The 22098-nt window shown below is 45.0% G+C and overlaps 1 protein-coding gene across 1 annotated transcript; it reads left to right on the top strand.

Annotated features, from left to right (window-relative positions):
• The first annotated feature begins 1634 nt into the window (after positions 1 to 1634).
• On the top strand, positions 1635 to 21461 carry PLEK (pleckstrin). Its single transcript, XM_056342812.1, has 9 exons — positions 1635 to 1819; positions 6058 to 6213; positions 11578 to 11759; positions 12923 to 13014; positions 13753 to 13937; positions 15633 to 15737; positions 17448 to 17531; positions 18711 to 18780; positions 19651 to 21461. Exons 1-9 carry the CDS (start codon positions 1772 to 1774, stop codon positions 19788 to 19790), a joined length of 1062 nt encoding a protein of 353 aa, XP_056198787.1. The 5' UTR covers positions 1635 to 1771; the 3' UTR covers positions 19791 to 21461.
• The last annotated feature ends 637 nt before the right edge of the window (positions 21462 to 22098 follow it).

Raw genomic sequence — 22098 nt, 5'->3', positions numbered from 1 at the left:
ACTGCATCTTTAACTCATTCCGGTCCTTGTGACTGGTAGGCAGATTTTAACTATTAATGTGGCACAAAGCTTTTTGATCACTTTTCAGTGATCAATTTTTACTTTTAGCTCAGTTTCCAAAGAGTGTGAAGCTTTTATTAGCCATGTGTGAGTTCCTGTCTCGATTAATTTTAGAATCCGTTGGCTGATGTCAAGCACACTTGGCAGCCAGAGAACTGGAAAGCCTATATTGACTCTTGGATTTGCAAACTGCCAGTGGATGCTTGGCTTGGTCAGCAGCTGGAGCCTTTAACAGCAACCAGATCCTCGCAACAGCATGATTTACATGAGCAAAGGAACAATGTACTGAGACTGTAAGTTCTAGAAACAAAACCTAAAGAACCTTATGATACATAAAGTCATCACAGAAAGGTATGCTCTGGGCAGAATGCGCTGCAAAGTGTGCACCCTGAGACTGCTGGTACAGGCCAGTGCTCTGCTTGAAGGTGAGACTGGAGGGGTCATTTAAGCAGCAGCTAGTTTAGAAAGTTCTGGAAAGGAAAATCTCAATTCAGACAGTGAGGAGAAACATTCAGCAGTTGGGATGGTTGGAAAGACTAATACAGATAACCAAGGAAGGAGTGAGGTCTCATCTGTGGGAGAGCCGCTAAATAGGCATCAGTGAGGAGTGACTCTCTGAGGGCTCTTCTAACCCTCTGATCCTCTACCACGGACCTCATCGGGCTCCTGGATCCTCCTGAGTAAAGGCTGGGAGAGAGTCAAACGGAGAGCAGGAATTTCTGTCTGTGGAAAAGGTCCCTGTTTGGGGATCTTTATCAGTGGCAGAGGTGACAGGTGGAGTAATTCTGGGCTCAGCCCTTATCTGAGTGGGCTTAGCTGTAGAAGTGATTTGGGGTCTTGTGCATGGGAGAATACTCTGCTCTTGGTGATGCAGCAGCGTCCTTATTGCCTCCCATACACCGCCACCCTTCCTTCTGTATGGCGAAGAGGGATTGTGACTCTGGTATATATCAACTTTTGGAAAATTGTGGGTTTGCCTTATCTTTTACCAAATATAGCCAAATGAGCTCTGCACCAAGTAAAAGATACTCGTAGGAAGTGACGTTCTGCGGTGCTTTATGTGATGCGCTGGTTTAATCCGTTTGTGCTTATTTGACAACTAACCTCTTTGGGGTGCCTCAGCCTCAAACTCTGAAATCTGATGAAGTCTAATAAACAAACCTCTTCTATCAGGAGAGGGTGCATTGCCATTACCCAAGTGAGAGCTCTCCAGCTCGCTGCCAGACCTCATGTGCTCACCCACCGGGAGACAGGCTTCAAAGGTGGGACGAAGTGACTGGACCAGTGAGTTGGAAACCTGCTGCTAAGATCCTTTTGGCATGCACCAAGCAGCAACACAGCACGCCACCTCTTTGTTGTTTTGCTAGAGTTTGTGTATTTGCAGTGGGCCTGATTTCTTTGGATCGGGCACTAAAATGCTTATTTAATTTCCCAGGGCTCTGTCATCAAGGCTGGCTGCGTTTGATACAGTTGAGTGTTTTGTCAGGCTGTTGGCTGTTCTGTCAAAGGCAAACTATAAATACACACGTGTTTCCGCGTTTCCCTATCTCTCGCTCTGTAAGAGGAAACGGGCTTGTTTTCATGTGATTAGCAGGCAGGGGAACTTCTGAGAGTGACACAGCTGTGCTGTAAAGAACGCCAGCCCACGGACTGCGCTGCAGAAGAACTTTCCTCCAGTGCTGATAGACCCGAGAGCTGGATTGCCTGAGCCATGGAGCGAGAACCCATGCGCATCAGGGAGGGCTACTTGGTTAAGAAGGTAAGTGAGCAGGTTTGGACTGAGCCGGGGAGGAACTAACTCTGAACAGGCTGAGGAGGTGTAGGAAAACACACTTGGGTTTCAGTTATTAACAAAATGATTTTTTTTCAAAGAAGAAAATGCAAATGAACAGAATTCCTTGAGCAGTAAAACGAGGTGGTGTTAGTGATTATAGAGGTACTTGCTAGCAGTTATAAAGCATTTTGCATGTATCTCAGATGTACCCTTGGATCAAAAGATTTGTGTTTTTATGAAGTAACCTAATGCCTTTAGTGGAAGCTTGGCAAAACAGGTAACAGCTTGAAATGGCCGCAGCCTACTTGATTGAGCTTAATCGCTGAGTTAAACATCAGGGAAGCCTAGTGAGATTAAAGAGGTCAGATCACCTTGGCCTAGAGACAGCATGTGGGGCCACAGACACTTCCCTCTTTTGCGAAGGTAGTTGCTTTTAATTTTATTTTTTTTTTGCCCCACAGTAACTTCTGCTCTGGAGTCTTTTGCGGTGGAGCCCATAGGGTAAAGCCTTGACTTTCATTTAAGTCCTTAGTGAGATCAGTCTGGCTGAAAGCAGCCACACTAAACAGCGTCAGTCCTGGAGCAAGAGACGAGCTCTCTCCTGTGATGTCTCTGCTCATCCAAATGAGAATTTCACTCATTAGAACAGCTGGCTGGAGGGATCTCTTAATACGGGACTGAGGCCACTCCTCAGTCTTATTTCCACTGATACTGAAAGGAAGTATGTTCATAAAGTAATCACAAAGCTCCAGTGGTGCTGTCATGAGGAAGGAGACAAATTTGTGCTGTGCAGGTTGCACATCTCTAGTTCCTGATAGATAGAGCAAGCGGCTCACGAGATGTATATTCCTCCACGATAGGGCAGTGGCTGGAAACCTGGACACTGGGACAATCCCAGACTGTGTGCCTGCTGGGTGTGCTGGGGAAAAGATGCATACAGATGTGCCAGCATCAGTCCCTCATATTCCTTGGGGTGCTGGGTCCCCAAAAAGTGTTTCTGTGCGGTACTAATGCAGTTGCTGCTGGGTGCCATTGCAGTGGTGACAGGGAAGTGGGAATTGTGGCCATTTCCCGGAACAGCCTCACAGGTGGCTCTGTCCTTCACGGGTGAGCTGATGCTGGTGGTGCTGAGCAGCAGCATGCTGGAGGGAGGGCTAGAGGGCAAAAGGAGCAGAAGGTACAGATCAGACGGGTACCAGCTGTTTGATACATCAGTGAGGCTGCTGTGCATCCCACAACCAGAGCTTCCAGCAAGGATGAGCATGCTCCTGATTAACCTTACCTGTTAATTATGTACTCTCCTCACCTTTATGCCTGTAAAGTGAAGCCAAGGATTGGACCTCTCAAAGGAGTTATCCATGCAGCCTCAGCTCTCTTTGCAGGGAGTGAAAACCATTTGTCACTGACTTTGTCCTGGTATTTACATTAGACTGGGGACCAGTGCTGTCCCTGGGGGTCAGTGCTTTAGCTGGGACAATGTGACCTCCAGTAAATGTGGGTTCAGACTTCAGTGTTGATTTAGGTCAGCTTAAACCTCCATCTGTATCTTTTGTGGACCATGTGTCATCTTCTGAGCACAAGAAACAGTTAATTTTCAAATCTTGTAGTGCCACAGATGCTATAAAAAGAAGTCGTTCTATCAAAGGGAAGTTGCATGTGTTTTTAGGGTGGCTGGTGATTTCGGAGGGTAATTCCAGCAACACCCATCTGTATGTGCCATCTTTGGAGGGGATGTGACAATTTGTTTTTCAGTCCAGGAAAATCAAATCCAGCACCCTGCTTGCTAGGGTTTCGTGAGATGTTTTAGATGGGAACAGTGTGACCCTGTTTGGGTTTGTTTGCCGGTGGTGTGGATCTGAGACTGCCCGTCTGACGCTGCTCTGTGGTGGCTTCCATTGGCAAAGCGTGTCGGAGTCTGGTCTTCAGGAAGTGTTGGACTTGCCTCTTTATGAGCAGAAGTTTTCTAACCTGTGGTAACCCCACACGAGGAAATTGCAACAGTTCTTGTCTTGGCTCATCATTTTAATTGAGTTCTTAGCAGAAAATCAACCAGTGGGTAGTCTGAGCTCTGAGAAAATGGTAAATTTTTACGGCTTATTAAGAAAAAAAAAAGTGAGAGAGAAAAGAAAACAGCAGTAAACCCATATGTGGTACTGAGAGGAGGCGTTTTTTTAGTAGTTCCCTGTTTAACTGGGTGTCCAGAGAACCCCCCGGGGCAGTGACTTTCCTTTGGAAGATAACATTCTTTTATGGGGCACCTCTGAGGGCCACAGAGGCTGGAAGCGGGTCCTGCTCTTAATGAGAACTTGGCTGGAGGTTTTCCCTCCCCACCCTGTAGTTGAACATAAGGTCTGAGTCAGAGTGCAAAAAGCCTTTCTTGGAAGGTAGGGCAGCCAAAAAGGCTGTGACAAAGGGTTCATTTGGAGAATAATAACAATAATAAAAAAAGACTCAGCAGGTTTGTGCCCTGGTCACTTCTGCAGGAAAAAACATAATGCAAATGTCGCCTACCCCTGCTCAGCTCTCGGGTTTAACCAGCCGAAGGCAGGCAGTGGCACAGCACCGCGGGCTGCCTTGCTGCTGCTGCCTGCAGCTTCAGTGGTGCTCAGCTGCCACACTGGGAGAGGACAGGGATGCTGTGCACGGAGCTGTAGGGGGCGGGGGAATAAATTTAGGTCTCTCTTTGTAACAGAAGGAGCAAGGCAAGCCAGTATTTGTGATGAATAGCCTCTGATTTGGGGCCCACAAGTGTTGGTTGTGTTTTGGTAACTCTTCAGAGGAACTGTTGGTATTGAGCATGTCTAAATGTTCATTTTCCCCCTGCGCTGGGCACCGGTGAGGCCGCCCCTGGACCCCTGTGTTCAGCTTTGGGCCCCTCACTGCAGGGGGACGTGGAGGGGCTGGAGCGTGTCCAGAGCCGGGCAGGGGGCTGGGGCAGGGGCTGGGGCACCAGCCTTGTGAGGGGCGGCTGAGGGACCTGGGGGGGTTGGCCTGGAGAGGAGGGGGCTCAGGGGGGGCCTGATAGCTCTCCGCAGCCGCCTGACAGGGGCCGTAGGCAGCGGGGGTCGGTCTCTTCTCCTGGATAACGAGCGACAGGACAAGAGGAAACGGCCTCAAATTGTGCCAGGGGAGGTTTAGGTTGGATATTAGGAAAAATTTCTTCACTGAAAGGGTGGTGAAGCACTGGAGCAGGCTGCCCATGGAGGTGGTGGAGTCACCATCCCCAGGGGTGTTTAAAAAAACCCACATAGATGCAGCGCTTAGGGACAGGGTTTAGTGGTGGGCTTGGCAGTGCTGGGCTAACAGTTGGACTTGATGATCTCAAATGTCTTTTTCAACCTAAATAATTCTGTGATTCTATGATTGGGCTGAGCAGTAAGTCACCTGGGTGTCGGGAACTGTGACTACTTTTGAAGCTGGTTGCAGGCAGGTCCGGAGAGGTCACCTAGCTGGAGTGCAACGGTCTCAGTAATTCTAGCGGTTAATTGTGCCTGACACAGAGAAACAGGTCGTTCCTCTCGGAGTCCCTGAAAGTTTTGCTGTGTGTTGTACTATATGTAGGATCCATCCCTGTCTTTATCTCCGTATTTCTCACATCTAACAGCTGTGTTTCAGGAATAGGAAGTAAAAGCTTTAAAATAGGAAATGAAGCATTTCTATTCCTCACCACAGCAGCTGGAGATCTGTGGCCTCAGGCCCTTAAACTATTCATTACTCTTACAGTTTGTTCTTATATGTCTAGAAATCCTCCAAGATGTGTGCTTTCTTAGCAGCCAGCCAAGCCTCAACAACGCACTGTACTGTAGCATCAAGCCTCAAATATAGCACAGGATGCCCAAGTTAATGAGACAGTCCTAATGTGCTAATTCACACCCTGAAATGTTGAGGATCATTCATGATATTGCCACTATGTCATCTTGAAGACAGCGGTTGGGACTACCTGACACTGGAGAACCACCTGCTCAGGCAGGCAATGCTATTTTGGGAAAACTCATGGCTGGGGTGACCGCAAGGGGAAATTAATGGTGGTCAAAAGAATAGCGACAATATTTTTTTTCCCCCTCCATCGTAAGGTGGGTGGGGTTGTGGTATGTTCCCCTTGAAACACTAACTATAGTTATTTTAGCATCAGTCAGGCACTCCCTGGAAGGTTGTATCTTAAGTGCATATCATGTGAGGAGTGATTTATTGACCATAATATACACGGTGATTTATTGATGCAGGGCAGCATGTTTAATACCTGGAAGCCAATGTGGGTCGTGCTCTTAGAAGATGGAATTGAATTCTACAAGCGGAAGGCTGACAACAGCCCCAAAGGGATGATACCACTAAAAGGAAGCTCTATTAACAGCCCATGCCAAGATTTTGGCAAAAGAATGGTAAGTACTTCTTTTGTAACAAAAATTGATGGTATACTTAGGCTCCTGGAAGCACTGACGGGGCAAAAGGCTTGGGGTTACAAATTCCTTACACTCATCATAGTGGCAATTCTCACTTGTCTTAGAAGATCACAAGCAGGCTTGGACCTGTGTAGTATTTGAAAAGTGTGACTGCTCAGGAAAAATTCAGGATACTTCCAGAGGAGCAAATCAGAAAATGATTTTTAATTTTTTTTTTTTTTTTTTAATCTCTGAGTCTGTCAAAGAGCAAAGCTAAATTATGTTGCTGTGAGGACGCTTAGCAGCTGAATGGTGCAACTCTTGCATTAAATATAAATCTAGCTGCCACAGAATAAAGGTGTGAGAAACTATTTCATACTCGGTGGAAGCATTTATTTATTGTCCAAGAGCAAGGACTGACTTGCTCACACAGGAAGGAAATAAATGCTGTGACAAAAATGGCCAAGTAAAGCTGTATTCTAAACCTTTTTGTTACCATTTCGTAACTACCCGATGCCACACGCTTCAGATTCATGTGGTCTGTGTTAATGACCCACTGCGTTGTTACTTGTAGGGCTTTTGCAAGTGACTAAGAGTCTAAGTCACTAAGTGACTTGCAAGCAAAAAGCAAAACTGATTTAGAGAAAGTACTTCAAATGCTGCCTAGACATTTGGGATCTCTAATGTCAAGGGTAGCAAACAGACAGGCTGAGGTCCTGGTGCCCAGTGAAACACACAGGTCACTGTGTGCACAAATTCTGAGTCTTATTTGACAGAAAATAAGATGCAGGAAGATAACTGTACAAGCCAAGGTATTTTGTTACAGGGTTCCTGAAAAACATTTGCTGGTAAAACAGGGTTTCTGGTATGAGCAAAGAATCATATCTTTAGTCAGTCATTTATGTCAGCAACTCAGTTTCATCAAATAGGCATTAAAGCCCCAGGAATTCCTGCGACAAAGGGGTCCCCCACAATCGGGAAGATTATCCAGTTACGGTTTAAAGCAATTTACTGCAAGGATGCCTGACTAAAGATAGTCTTTGAGAGCATTAGAAAAATACAAAGAAAGTAGGAGAGAGCAAGCTGCAATTTCTCATATGAGTAAACTGAGGAGAATTATCCTTGCCCTTAGGTTTTGTGGTAAGCAGAGTCAGGGTCCCTGGTGTCAAGTTTGAGCCTGCTGGCTTTCCTTTTCCATTCCTTTCTGCTTTTCTTTCTTCTGCTCCTTTCTTTCTTTTTTTGGTTTGTTGTTTTTTTTTTGGTTTTTTTTTGTTGGTTGTTTTTCTGCAGACCCCACATTTATATGGAAAAAAAATAAGTTGATTCTTAGGGAGTCTTTTTAGACTTACATCTGTTAAGAAAAAGAGTCTCTTAGAGTAAAAGCTGTCTTTAAGGCAGTACAATAAAAGGATGGGGTAGAGAATAAAGTTTGTTGTTAATCCTGTGCTGAGTCAAAGAAGTTGTAGATGGCTGCTTCTCCTGGGAACAAAATGCTTTAGAGGGCCATTACCTTGGAAATCCCACCTGGAGCAGGATCAAGAGCTACCTGCTCTTCCTGGCTCTCTCTAGGTACTGGGAGTTGTCCACAGGAGGAGACTGTTACCATGCCTGGAAGGAGAACTGCACGATCATGCATTCCCACCCCATGCCCATCATAGGTTTTTGCTCTCTGAGCTGGCAAGGGAGATTGTCCAACTGATCCTGAGGGGTTTGACTGACTGCTGGTCAAGCCCATTTACTCTTCCTTATTGCTGGCAGCTCCTGCCTGAGCCGCTGGTGGGCATGCCTGGGAAAACCTTACTGTTTAACCCCTGCAGCTTTGGATCGGACCTCCTGCTTCAGCCAGTGTGGCTGTGTGGCACTGCATTGCCTGGGCACCAGCTGGGAGCTCTTTGTTACAGCACTTGGCTTCACATCTATTGCAAACCATTAATAATAAAGGTGAATGAATAATTGCATCTAGGGACTAGAGCACAGGGCAGGAGCATTAAACAGCCAAAAAAAGGAACAGAAATTAAGTGTATCTGCAGGCATTTACTTCTAATTCTGCCGATTATAAGCCATGTTCCTACATTATCTAATTAATATGCCTCAGCACAACTCTCCTTACTCTATACATGAGGTATAATGCATGGGGAGAAGGGTACTATGTTCAAGAGTATCACAGATCTGACATTATAATGGTAGAAATGAAATTTTTCTCACAAAGCCTTCCCTTCCAAACAATTTGGGGCAAGGCGAGGGCATTTGGTTTTGTTGTCATTTGTTTTTTAACTCCCACAGAGGCACTGACATCAGTATTGGTCTATGGTAGCTGCCTGGAAACGTCGGTAACAGTAATGCATTTAACAATCGTGAAAAGGTAATTCACCAGCGTATGTGCATTCATATTCTACAAAATAGGCAGAGAGGTCTGAAGGATCTGGTGCCTCCTGAAGAGAGATTCTCACCTGTTGAGGATGTGGCAGTTTGCAGAAGCGGCATTGTCTCTGCATCGAAGGGTGATGAAGTCTTTGAGGATCGTTCCTTCGACTGCATTGAGTTTTATGTCATGCTTTGTTTTACATTATGAGTTTACATCTGGAGTTTTGCATTATGTTTCATTGTAGTTGGTGGGGCCTTTTCTGAGGGAGAGTAGAGTAAAAAGGAAGGAGCTCAGACCTGGGGGCTGAGGCACCCAAAACACCTTTTCATAAATGAGACCTGACGCAGTTTGCTGAAGTCAGTGGAAGCAATCCAAACTATTCGGCAGGTGCTGGAGCAGATTCTCCTTACTGAGTCGGTGAGGTCATTCTGCAGGTCCATGGACTTATAGCCCTGGCTATGTATTTTCGCTAAAAATTTGAACTGTTCCATAGTCAAAACTGCAACACACCATCACTGGGGTTGCTCTTACACATAGTTACTGCCCGATATCATTAAACCTAAATTTCTACATGTATTCCTTGGAAATGTAGTATATAAAGTATATAAAAAATGACTTTTGTATCTTAGGTTTTACAGCTTTGCTATACTGCTGAATCCAATGCCTCTGCATTCCGTCCTGCTTTCTCGCTGGTCACATGTCAAAACATACAGTTGTTCTGTTCCCGTTCTTATGGGAATTACTGTGGTTCTTAGTGGTTTGAATTCATTTACTTCATATGGCTAGAAATGCGAGTATAATTTTTAGGACAGAATTTCTGTAGGGTGAGAAGTGGGATAATTCTCATTAGGTCAGTTTTAAGTGCAGTCTCACTCACCTGACCAGTGTGGAGCAGGGACTATTGAGGACTGCTTGGAATTATTTAGCACTGTTTGGAGCAGGGACTGTGGAGCCATGAGCAGGTTTTTATATTCATCTGGTTAGATTTCAGCTTTTTGAATCGGCTTGTGTATCTGCAGCAGGACCTAGCTGAAAACCTCAGGGCACATCACCAGCACCCTTTGCTTACTAAATCATTTCCAAAAAGTAGGTGCTGAGGGGAAAGGGAGCAATCCTGGATTTGTTAAACAAAAATAGCCTGTTCAGAAGAGGCTGCGACTGCGTATTTTGAGATTTTACTTCAAAATGCATTCACCGCTCTTTGCTGTTCTTGATCTGAAGTTTGATCATGGCTTAATGTGATGTTAATTCTGCTATACTTGTGCTTTCTCTGTTTCCCCACGGCTTTTCTGTGGATAGCATTATCATGTGTGCTTGCTCATAGTCAGATTAATTTGTCCTAACTTAAGCTATTTAAAATCGTGGTGTTTAGTTTGGTCTAATGGTCTAACTTTCTCAAAAGCACAAACAGATACACATCATCAGAGGGAGACTTGGTCACTTCTAGCATTGGAAACTCAACCTCTTCCCCAGTTTCAGAGGAAGCCTGGATGTCCAGCTTAGTGACCTAGCTTTCTAAAAGCTACATTTAAGAGAATTTTCCCAGTCTCCTCTGTACTGGGAACAAAACCACTTCTTTAGTATTTATCTATATGTTGCTTCTCAGCTCTTCAGCTTGAAGAATGCTGATCTTCCCTTTGCTAAAAACTTGCTTTAATGCTTTGATATTTTGTTCTGTTAATCTGGTGTGTTAGCATCACCCTTGGATATTGGGATTTGGAGAGATCTGTCTGTTTTCTTTGCACATGCACCATACATTGATTTTCAGGATGTAGCTCTTTACTGCATAATAGAAAAGGTGGATATTGCTGGAAATGCAAACAGTGTCGGATAAGAAATGGTCACATTCTGTCTGAAATGGAGTTTTGAGGACTCGCTGCTTTGTACATTTGAAATCTGTCTTCCATGAAAGCCAGCGGGACTTTGCACCATTTGAAGGTGTCAGATTTTTTTTCCATTGGCAACAATCTGGAAGATGCGTATTAGGGATGTTCAGAAATGTGCCATTTACAAACAGAAGCTTCAGGAGACTCATTCAGTGTTCTGATCTAATTGCTATAGGTTCACTGTGTGCTGCTCTCTGACGATAGTCTCTGCTTTACTTGCCCTCATATCGCCGTGCTGTTTGCTTACTGATTAGCCCCTCGTTTTTAGATGCCTGCTGAGTCAGAACCTGTTTTATTTATTCTAATAAAACTACTTATGTGGAACTATATTTTAGAAGAAGTGGAAACCGTCTTGACTGAGCAATTACATCCAGATTTTCCATCAAAAAGATCACTGAATGAAAACGAGATCAAACTGTGAACTTTGTGGTTTGGTTTGTTGTTGGTTGGGTTTTTTTTCCAGGCTGGTGTTATTTTTTTCTGCTTAGAACTACCTTTAAAAGATCTTTTCTCATTTTTGGGAAATACAGACTTTCCATTGTTTCTAGTGCGTTTAGGTAGGTAGTGATCACAAGGTTGTGACAGCCAAGCATTGGATACATCATCTCCCTACCAAGCCCCTGAGGCTTTGCTAGGGTGCAGATGTGTTCAGCTACTCTCCAGTGTGACTGTGACCTTTTTTTCCCTTATGAATCAGCAGCTAAGCAACACGATGTGGGTTTTTTCCCTCCTTCAGACTGACCACATTGCTATAAACATCAAGATGAATTTACACCCACCGTAAACCTGCAGGGGCTGGGCACTTCAGCCTTTCAGCTGCGTTGAACTTCCCAGTCAAAGTTAAAATCAGCAGCTATATCAGTGCTACTCACCTTGGCTGTACTGACATCACCAGGATTGCTCATAGGGAAATAACAAAAGGAGCACTGACCTGCACTGCCTTCTTTAGGTTTTTCTTCAGAGTGTTTTTTTTTTTAATTTAACTGTGCTTCTAAGGCACTTTCCATAGTCCCTTAGGCACGGGTAGGCTGTATGTTGTGGTGGTGCTAGGTTAATTGTGCCCAACTGGCTACACCAAAGTAACTTTTAAAAACCCATCATTTATCATTCCAGTTTGTCTTCAAGCTCACTGCAGCCAAGCAGCAGGACCACTTTTTTCAAGCTGCCTACCTGGAGGAGAGAGATGCCTGGGTACGGGATATCAAGAAAGCAATTCATTGCATAGATGGAGGCCAAAGGTTTGCCAGAAAATCCACGAGAAGGTCTATCAGACTGCCTGAAACAATCAACCTGAGGTTTGTTCTCCTAGCTCTGCTCCTCCGTTTCCTTCCATCCACAAACAGTGTGCCAGGTCTGTAACCTTGGTCTGGGAGAGCTGTGAGCATGCCTGCCCATGCTGCCTCTCTGGTTTCACTGGGTCCTTTCTGCATGACTAACAGTTCCAGAGCGTACAATGTGGCAGAAATGAGCTAGTGATCAGAACTGGGAAAAGCATTTTTAATACATCATCTTTTACCAAAACATGCTGATTTATCTAAGGATTTTGCTGATGAGATTTCTGAGTATGCTGCAGTGCCAAAGGAGACTCCAGCCAAAGTGTGATTGTTCCAGGAGAGGCATTTTTATACAATATATAATTTATTGTAAAAGTATTTTAAACCTTTTGTTTGCTCTCCAGAGAAACGCTGATGTTAGCCTGGTGGTGCCTGCCAGAGGATTTGGAGCTGGCAAAGGAAGGAGAGGAGATACAGGGCACACACAGGAAGCCATCTGTTGGTCAATGCTTTAAAAAATTAGGGACAACTTATTTTTTGCCTCTGAGCGAGCCTGCAATGCTCCTTATAGGACAGTAAAACTGCCCAGGGCCAAGATGCAACTAAATCTGACTTCACAGGCTTCGGCAGAGGGTCACCCTGACTGACAAGCCAAAGGACTTAACCTCTGACATTTAATATTTGTCCTTCTTGTTATTCCAGAGCTCCAAGGAATTAGAATTCTGAGCAAGTGAGAAGTGGGTGGGAGGAACAAAGTCACACCAGGGTTCGCTGAGGTTACTTAGGGCCTCTGAGAGCGTGTGGGCTTTGGGGATGTTAGTGACAGGTTTTCTGCTCGGCCAAGGACCTTTAGGGGAACACAGGGGCCCTGTGAAGGTGCCCCAGCGGTGGGCGCTCCTCCGTTCGTACGGCAGGCCCCACACGTTGTTCCAGTCTCAGAATACGGGGGTGTGCAGGGCCGTTTGCACACTCTCCCCTCTGCTCCTGCAGCTGTGACAGCCACGTAGTGAGGCCTCCAGGCCCGGCAACGTCAATTTTTCAGCAGATTAAAGTTAAGCTATAGTACTGCAGAGAGCAATGTGCCAGCAAAATGTGAAGATCCCCTGAATGACAATGATATTATTGTACGAACTGGCTAAAGCTTTTTATTTGCTAACAGCTTTTGTGGTTCTTTTTATGCATAGCGCTTTATACCTCTCAATGAAAGATCCTGAAAAGGGAATAAAGGAGTTGAAGCTGGAAAAAGATAAAAAGGTGTTCAATCACTGCTTTACAGGTAAGGAGCTCTTGTCTCTCTTTTCCATACAATGAAGGGAGCAAAGGGCCAAGAGGCTAAAGATAGATAAAACAGCGCTAAGCTCTGTAAAGCACAGAGAAGTTTGAAAGGAAAACCTGGGAGATGTTTTCTTGATCAACACAGGAGGTGCTCAAAGGATGAGGCTTGGAAAAGTGTTCAGTTATGGCCATGGAAAGCAAGAGGGGAGGAGGAAATCTAACCAGTGCCAGAAAGTTTGAAGTAGATCTTTGTAGAAAGTCGCATGAAACACTTAACTACAAAAGAGTTATTCCTTTCTGAACTTTTCATCAACAAACTGTGTCACATTGTAATTCCTGTCCTGCTCCAAGTCAAGTCTGTGAGGGCACGAGTCGAAAGTCACCCTGTGATGACAGCACTGTGTCAGTAACACAGCAGCCTGGAAGACTGGCTTCTCCAGGCTTGGCTGTCCTTCATACCTCCCCTGTCCCCGAGGCTTCCCAGCTCAGCCCTGCCTGCCCTCCCAGCTCTCCGCTCCTCTACAGTGTCCAGGAGTTGTGCTGGCCCCTGCCATCAGCTGGTTCAGCTGTACCTCACTGGATGACCCCAGCATCCTTCCCGATCAGCTCTGCGTTGTCACTAAGAACATCTTTCAGGAGGTTGATGAATGGATGGAATAGGCTTGTTGCCTGTGTGTTTTCAGGCTTCGTCGTGTCTGTCTTGGGTTGTGGCTGATACTGTTTGTTCCTTTGTAACCAGGCACCTCTGTGATTGACTGGCTGGTGTCCAGCAAATCCATCCGAAATCGCAAAGAAGGTCTCATGCTTGCCTCGTCCCTCTTGAGTGAAGGCTACCTACAGCCTGCAGGGGACACGTCCAAGGCTGCTGCCGAGGGACTCTCAGACACCCCCTTCTTAGATCTCAGCGATGCCTACTATTACTTCGTGAGTGTTATATTCTGGGGTTTTTATTGTCTCACACTTACTGATGCTCTGCTTTTCTCATGCTTCTTATTGGGTTTCTTAAGTGTACCGGAGGAAAGATTGTACAGAAACGGAGAGATCCACGTTAATTGTCTTTCCCTGTGTGATTCTCAGAACAAAATGGCTCACTTGAATATTTGTAAGCAAGATTTTTTTTTTTTTTTTCTGGCAGACTTCTAAGTGTGAACTGAGTTCTGAGCTCAAGCTGGGTTTTTTAACTTAGACTTTGTTCCTGGTAATTTTACCAGTAACCAGAATTTAGTAATCAGTTCCCCTGATGATTCAGTGGAAGGGAAGAGAGTAATTCATTATCATGGGGCTTCTCAGGGTGGCACAAGCTATAAAACCCATTTTGGTGCTGAGCCATCAAACCTGACTTAGTGTGTATGTACACGCACGCACTCACACACACACACACACACAGAGCTGTACAGAGGGAAGAAGCAACAATTTGTAATACCCCCCAATAATGCCTGTCCTGGGTAGCTTACCCAGCCTTTTCAATTTATTGCTTCGCATTCTGTGGATTGACTTGAAGAACTTGCAATATCACAATGATAGTCAAATTTTTTTTTTTTGAAAGATATTTGGCTTATGAACTCAAGTTAACAAAAAAGTGCGCCTTCTGTCAAGTAAAACGCTTGAATATTAGAATTCTGTTTATATTTACCACATAGATCACTTGACTTCAGTAAAATGACTTTACCATTACTTCATTTGTTTTCCTAGAATGTGTCTGTGCTAGGGAGACTTGCCCTGTGCAGCAATGGAAGCAGAGACATTGCTGGTGAAGGTAGCCCTGTGGCCACCGCAGTTCCTGGCTACCTGGGACACTTCTCGCAGCCCACGTGCACTCTGCTTGCTTCCAGCTTCTTTCTAGTTTGATTCCACACCAATGTGGCATGAGGAGGCCACAGCAGGCCAATGTCTGACTTGCTGTCATGCAAGTAGGCAGCACAGATGTTTGCTCTAAACCGTACAAAGGGTCCCCTGCATTTACATCATTTGAACAGTGTAAAGTTTCAGTAAGTAACGTCACAGTTTATCTGGTGTGGAATGGACACGACGCGTAGGTCCTGAGACAGCCAGTGCTCAGTGCACACAGCGCAACATCACAGCTATAGGAAACTGCAGATTTCCAAAATTAGGGGTAGTTCTTGTTGGAGAAGACAGCCTAGCTGAAGAGCATTTCTTCTTCCCAAATTCTAGATGGTCGTAATGGGCGGAGGAAGAGAAAGGGTGTGTTGGGTGCAGGGATGGCCAGCCTGGAGGGTATTGGCTGTGCTGGCATTGCTTCATGTGAACTGCTGTCTGTGCATTTGAAAACCTGCAACATCATGGGATTGAGGCAGTCTGTCACGGAGGGAATGTGACACCAAGAATCACGGAGAACGGAGACACTGGCATAAACACAGATGCGCCAGCTCACTTCAGATGCCCTGAGACCCATTGGTGTAGTCCTACCTCACTCTGAAATGCTTCCGTGGTGACTTGGAGAGCTCCTCAACCTCACCGGGAGATTTTTCCAGTAAAAGGATTGGTTTTCTGGGGGGCAGAAAACAGGGTGGAGGGAGGCCAAAGGGAAGGCAGATTTGTACATGTACATTAACACGCAGCACCTGTGTAACTTCTGAATTTTCTCTTGTGGTCCTGCAGCCTGACAGTGGGTTTTTCTGCGAGGGAAATTCTAGTGATGATGATGTAGTCCTGAAAGAAGAATTCAGAGGCATAGTAGTCAAACAAGGATGTTTGCTGAAACAGGTTAGTATTGAACGTGTTCCATCCTTACACTGAGATGATGTTGCATGGGTACAAGATTAGTCTTTTATACCTCAAAGCTTTAGAGAAGAGAGAAACTAGCCTATGCCACCTCCCCATGTGACAGGTTTCATCTCTGTCCCTCTTGCTTTTGCACAAAGAACACTTGCTGTAGCATGGCATCAGGGCTTTTGTCCAATGTTACAAGATTTATGGCTCTTATTAGAAAATAAGATGGTTTATAGTTTTAACCAAGAAAGAGTGCTAGAGCAAGAGATGTGACAAGTCAGTGATACGATGCAGAACTGAACTTAGGTAAAAAAGGCTGCCAATCCGCTGTCCCTCTGACACACAACCGGATTCAGCTGCCAGTTTTCACAGGCTTTTTCAGCGCACCTGAGCAAAGGAGTCCCTTCAGTCACCAAAGTTTCATCCTGTCCCCTTTGTAAGATGGAAGATAACTGTGTACCTTCATTTCCAGCAAAAGTGTAAGCAATACAGCGAATGCCATGGTAAAATCCTTACTTTCTGAGGCCATTGCAAGCAGATATTAGTAAACTGAAGGCAAGACCAGAGTTCTTCAATGAATAGAATAGGTCAGTAGGAAGGGACCTGCAGTGACCATCCAGTCCAACTGCTTGCCCACTTCAGGGCAGACCAAAGGTTAAAGCATGTTATTAAGGGCGTTGTCCAAGTGCCTTTCAAACAGTGACAGACACGGGGCACCGACCACCTCTCTTGAAGCCTGTTCTGGTGTTTGACCACCCTGTCTGTAAAGAAACGTTTCCTAACAGCAAGTCTAAACCGCCACTGTTAAAATATTCCTTGGGAGCCTAAGGACGTTTTGGTGGTGCTCACTTGTGTTACTCTTGCTCAGGCGGATTACTCAGAAGCGATGGAACAAATCAGATGCACGTCTTTCTGCCAACTTTTACCCTGTCACATTCATGCCTGCCTAGTTAGTACAAGCTTCCTTGCTAACAGTGTAGCTAATTGAGAAACCGGTATTTTGAAACACTGAGAGGAAGTGTTTGGTCACCCTCAGTGACTTGTGGATCATTACTTGGAAGTGTCGCTGCTTCTGCTGAGAATGCTTTCAGCAGATCTAGATTTCCCCCACCCATCACTTCAGCCTCAAAAACAGGCAATAAGGCATCTGCGTCCACATCGGAAGGTGGGGGTATTTCTGCTTGAGCTTCTTGGCCATGAACCCTCTCCTGGGTGCCTAGGCCAGATAACCCTTTGGTGGTGGTGGTGGTTGTTGTTGTCTTTGCAGGGAGAGAAGGACCTTTGGCTCGTTCTTGCCAATAGTCCAAGGTACTTTCCTTGCAAGGTGTTTTGCAGCCATTTTCTGGCAAGCATTTAAACCCAGTTCTCCCTGACCTCATGTGAATGTCATAACTACCAGACTATGAGATGTGTTTAGAGGAATCTCCCATGTTGAGGCTGTTCTGCTTTGTACAGAAAACAAAACAAAAAAAAACAAAAACAAAAAAAAAGAGAGAGTGAAACCAGTATGATAGCCCAGTTCTTGCGCAAATCAGTGGGATGCAGAAAGGCCAGGTTCAAGTCCTAATCTGGTGAATATTTCCTGTCCAAAATATTCAGCTTTTTCCCTTTTGTATTTGCCTGTTCTCCCATGTGTGGGTAAGGTGACTGCAAGTGCTTGCAGGCAAGGCAGTCCATGACATTCCTGGTTTTGAATTTTCCTAGGGACATCGCAGGAAGAACTGGAAAGTGAGAAAGTTTGTTTTAAGAGAAGACCCTGCATACCTTCACTACTATGATCCTGCTGGAGTAAGAGACATTTGGTTTATTTCCCTGTTTGTTTTAAAGCCAATGCCTTGTGGAAGTATCTGAGTGGAGGATTTTCATGGGCATGCGTGATAGGGGAGCCCCAGCAGGACGGTAGGGCTGTTTGTGCTCACACGGCGTAGCCATCCTCAGGAAAAGCAAAGTGAAGGATGGTTTCTGGGGCTGCCAAGTCAGGGTGGCAATTGCCACCCAGACCTGGGAACAGGTAACACTGAACTGTGCTCTTATCTCTTACCTGTGATTAATTAGAATTAATGTATGCTCTCACCTGATTGAAATGAACTCGGTCATAAGTGCAGATGGACACAACAGGGACGTTTTGCAGTTTATAACCGAGGTATTTTCTGTGTCAGGCTGAGACACGGCATTTCATTTCTTGTCTAAGTCCAACAGGTCAGACCCCACCCTAAGAAAGGAAGGAGCATTGCCATGGGCAAAACCTGCCCCCCAAAAGCTGGCAGTCGGGTAGATTCAGCCCACAGGTTTTATCTCATCCTGCGTTGCTGCGGGAGCGGTGCCGTTGCAGGTTACAGGTGTTTCATGCCACACTGTCCCCCTCGGCAGCCTAGACACGTGGAGAATCAACACCGTGGAGTTTCTGACCCCCCTGCTCCCAGCCTGCCGTTCCCTCTCCTGGCAGCCCCTCTTGAAGGGCTGAGCTGTCAGTTTATAGGGGTTGCTTCTTTGAAACTTCCGCTGACAAAAATGCATCTTCGCCTGTTCTTTAACTATCACTGTCCTGAAGGGCCCACGAGGCCAGATTGTAAATAAGGGTGTAGCTGCTCTTGCTGCTTGGTTACAATACTTCTAAGATCTACTCTTTTTCTAACTAACGTCCTTTTTCTATTCACTGTGACAACAAAAGAAACGTTACAGTTGGCACAAGGCTTATCTTCCTCTTGTACCTTTGTTCAAGACATGCTTAACACTCTGCAGATCCTGAATTCCAAATCCCCAAACAGATTTCCTAATTATTTGTACATCTTCCCCTTATTGCACTCCCCGCTCCGTGTCACGTACAGACCGAGGGTCCCCTGGTTTCCCAGGTGACATACCCAGTCGGCAAACGTTTTTGTATCCATCTGGGAGCCGTAGCCAGATATTCACAACTGAGCAGTTCCAGAAGTGTTGCATTTAATTTTGATTTCGTGTCCTCACTAGGGAGAAGAACCACTAGGAGCAATTCACTTGAGAGGCTGCGTGGTGACAGCAGTGGAAGACATGCCAGACAGTAAGGAACCATGTTGAATGAGCTGTGTAATACGTTTTTTGTACATTCTTTCAATCTGCCTGAAATCACAAGTGGCTTTTTACTCAGAAGCAATCCACGTGCAATGATTCCGTAATTTCTCTAGTAACTAGTCTCTCTGTTGCTGTCTTAATTACTGGAGAAGGACACTGTAAGGACAACAGGGTTTTGTCAGTTGTTTAGACAAGACTTGTCAAAAGGATGACACCATCCCTATGTTAGGATAACTGGCCTTAGACAGAGTAAGCAGAGTTTTCTTTTTTTAGTTGATGAATTTGTGATGAAAGCTTTACATTAGAAGTGGTTATGCCAACAAATTATTACTGCCCACGCTCTGTTCCCTCCCCAAATGAGAAGTTGTGGGAACAGCAATGGTTAAGCATTGCTGCAGGGAACAAGAAACACGTTCCACGTGTTCTTCTCTCCAGGGGAGAGGCCATCACACCCAGCAGAAAAGTCTGCTGGCATCTCAACACCTGCGTAGGCTTTGCCAGCAGGTATGAAAAGAACCAGGGATTCTGGATGTGGCATGACCTTGAACATCTTGGGTTTGGAGCTGACAAGGCATGGGAGGGTTTGGGGAATATGACCTGTCTGCAGGATTCCAGATCCTTCCGTGCTTGGAGATTGGTTAACCAGAGACTCCTGAAGGTGAAATGTGCAGAATTCACGGGTTGTTTCTCCAAGAGGGAGACCTGTCTCATGGGCTCCATCATGCAACCTGTCTGTGAAGGCCCAACCAGGCGCTGCTGTAGAAAGGAAAGGAATCCCCTTACAGCCTGTAAAGGGAGAAACGTTGTAAATGCAAGACTTTATTCTCTCATAGCTGACTTCCTTATTTCTTCCCCATAGCCAAGAAGTATGATGTTGACAACATCCTCTTTGAAATCATCACAGCAAATGAAATCCACTATTACTTGCAAGCAGCCTCATCTGCAGAGCGTACAGAGTGGATCAAAGCGATTCAGGCAGTTTCTAGGACTGGGAAATGAAGATGACCTGCCAGCGAGAAGACAGACAACTGAAATTAGTTGCTTAAAACAGGGACTTTAACATTTCACTGAGAGAAATCACTATCATCCAGAAAGGCATCCTAAGGCTTGTAGGATGCGGGTGAGGGCGGGTAGTAAGTTTTAATTCTATAGTGGGCACAAACAAACTAACATTTTTCCACTGGTGTGATGGTAATATTTTACTCAATGATAGCATAATCATACCTTTCCATGCTGCCACAGCTGATAGAATTTCACCATTAACAGGGGACAGAGTCATTGTCACTGACTATAAGCGAGAAACTCCAGTAGTCACCTACCATTCAGCCTGTCTCAGTATCTTCAGATATTTCAAAGTCTTCCCAAGACAAACTTGACACTTTCTTCTTTACCCAATCTTTTTACTGCTTGTTCACCTATACAAGTAATGCCATAGATGTAAGGAAAGAAATCCATTCACTTGGAAACTTGGTTCACTCCTTTATAATCCTTCAGTGTTAAGGAAGGGAAGACGGCAGGCTGCTATGGAAGGACCATGTGGAAAGCAAGTACAACTCAATGACAGTGGTATGAGGAGAAGTCCCTTCCCCCAGCATTTCAAACTCAAAGTGATCTCAGTTCAACATTTTTTCACCTGATTTTGACCTTTGCTAAATTTATCCACAAGAATCTGCCCTAGTGCCATTGTTTCCCTTCATTAAGGGCTCCAACGCAGTTGTTAGGGTGTCACGTACTGCTGATTTGACTTGTATGTGAGTTAAGAACCTTACAGGAGGAGGGAAAGAATCCATGGGTTGGTTACTTGATCTACTGGTTGAAGTGGTTTTGTTTAGCTTTTTCTTTTTTTTTTTTTTTTTTTTTTTTTTAACCTCTAGCAACATATTCAGTCCTTGGTTCTGTGCCTTAGTAATATGAGAGAAACCTTATGCTTGCTGTAACTGAAATAAACATTATTATTTGACAGGGTCAGTTTATCTGATCAATCCTTATATTTTTGTCTGACTGTATCAAAGTCTTAACCTTTAAGCAGGACTTGAAAGTCCAGTTAATGTCAGATTCCGCACATAGGCTGTTCCTGATGCAGACTGAGTGCAAGTAAACTTCAAAACTTGTAAAACTATTTGTAGATCTAATAAGGTACCTTATTATCCTTATCCTTAAAAATTCTTATTTAGATTTCTTCCGTCTAAAAACAAATCTAAACGCAGCTAAAGCATCTCTTTGATTCTGCTTAATTATACCTGTATCTGAGCTAATGAGCCTGGAGGTCTTTTGCCTTAGTATTGCTTATCACAAAGCAAACACAGCCTTGCAGGGGCAGTGGGCTGGCAGGCACCGCGTCATCGTCATCGTGTCCATTTAAGACACCGGAGGCAATCAGCTCCTGGCAGGCATTTTCTGTATCTCATGCAAGCTGACAGAATCTCGGAAGCCTGGTCTGTCCTTCTAAGGAAGGAAGACTCATGGCAAAAAGATACCCAGTTTGCTTAGCCTGCTTTCTTGATAATTGCTTTGTGGTTGCTGCTTTCAGAGTTCCCCAACTCAAAAATACCCTATGACACAGGAAAATAGAAAAAAAAAAAAAAACCACCACACAACCAAACAGAAATTTACCCAGCTTTGCAAAGGAGGGATGCAACTACCAATTTTTAATAAAATGAAAAAGTTTTAGCAGTCTTTGACCTTGTCATTTCTCCCTGTGCCCAGCCAGGGTTACAGCTGCCCGCCTATGAACAGTATGTCCTCTGGCAGATGGTGCTGGTCAGTGTATTTGTGGAAGAGCTCTGATGTTTGTACCAGACTGTGTCAACAGGGTCTCTGACACAGGTAGTTACTTTGAAGCTAGATCACAAGGGTTTGTAGGTGTCTTATTCTTGGTGGAAACAAGAAGATTGGAAATTTACGTCTGATGCCTACCTACATTTCCACCTATCAATGCTTTCATTTGTCTGAGACTGGTACTGGGAGTGACTCCAACTGTTCTTCCTTTCAGTCAGGTTCTCATGTACTCCTTGACGTCAATAACGAGCTCTACATCCCAGGGTGAATGTGCTCTAGCCCATTTCCAGACAAGGCCTGACAAGAAAACGAATACGTTTCATGGACCTCTCTTTCTCTCTGATAAGCTCTTCACAAGGGATGCGCTGGGGACCAGGGTTATTTTGGGGCTAGTTTTCACAGGCATTTAGTTTCCTAACACATGCCAGTGCTTTTGAAAATCAGAGTAGGTACCTGAATTGCCACCAGCAGCCTGACCTTAGAAACTGTGCAAGGGATGATGACAATCATCACAACCCTTGAACTGAGT

Source organism: Falco biarmicus, chromosome 6 (assembly GCF_023638135.1).
Source record: "Falco biarmicus isolate bFalBia1 chromosome 6, bFalBia1.pri, whole genome shotgun sequence".
In the NCBI taxonomy this organism is placed as follows: Eukaryota; Metazoa; Chordata; class Aves; order Falconiformes; family Falconidae; genus Falco; species Falco biarmicus.
The sequence above is the reverse complement of the archived record's forward strand: the minus strand, read 5'-3'. Positions and strand labels throughout refer to the sequence as shown.

Coding starts and splice junctions, on each gene's coding strand:
- PLEK (XM_056342812.1), top strand. CDS start 1,772: ATGGAGCGAGAACCCATGCGCATCAGGGAGGGCTACTTGGTTAAGAAG. Junction 11,760..12,922: donor CCTGAAACAATCAACCTGAG/GTTTGTTCTCCT, acceptor TTTTATGCATAG/CGCTTTATACCTCTCAATGA. Junction 13,015..13,752: donor GTTCAATCACTGCTTTACAG/GTAAGGAGCTCT, acceptor CTTTGTAACCAG/GCACCTCTGTGATTGACTGG.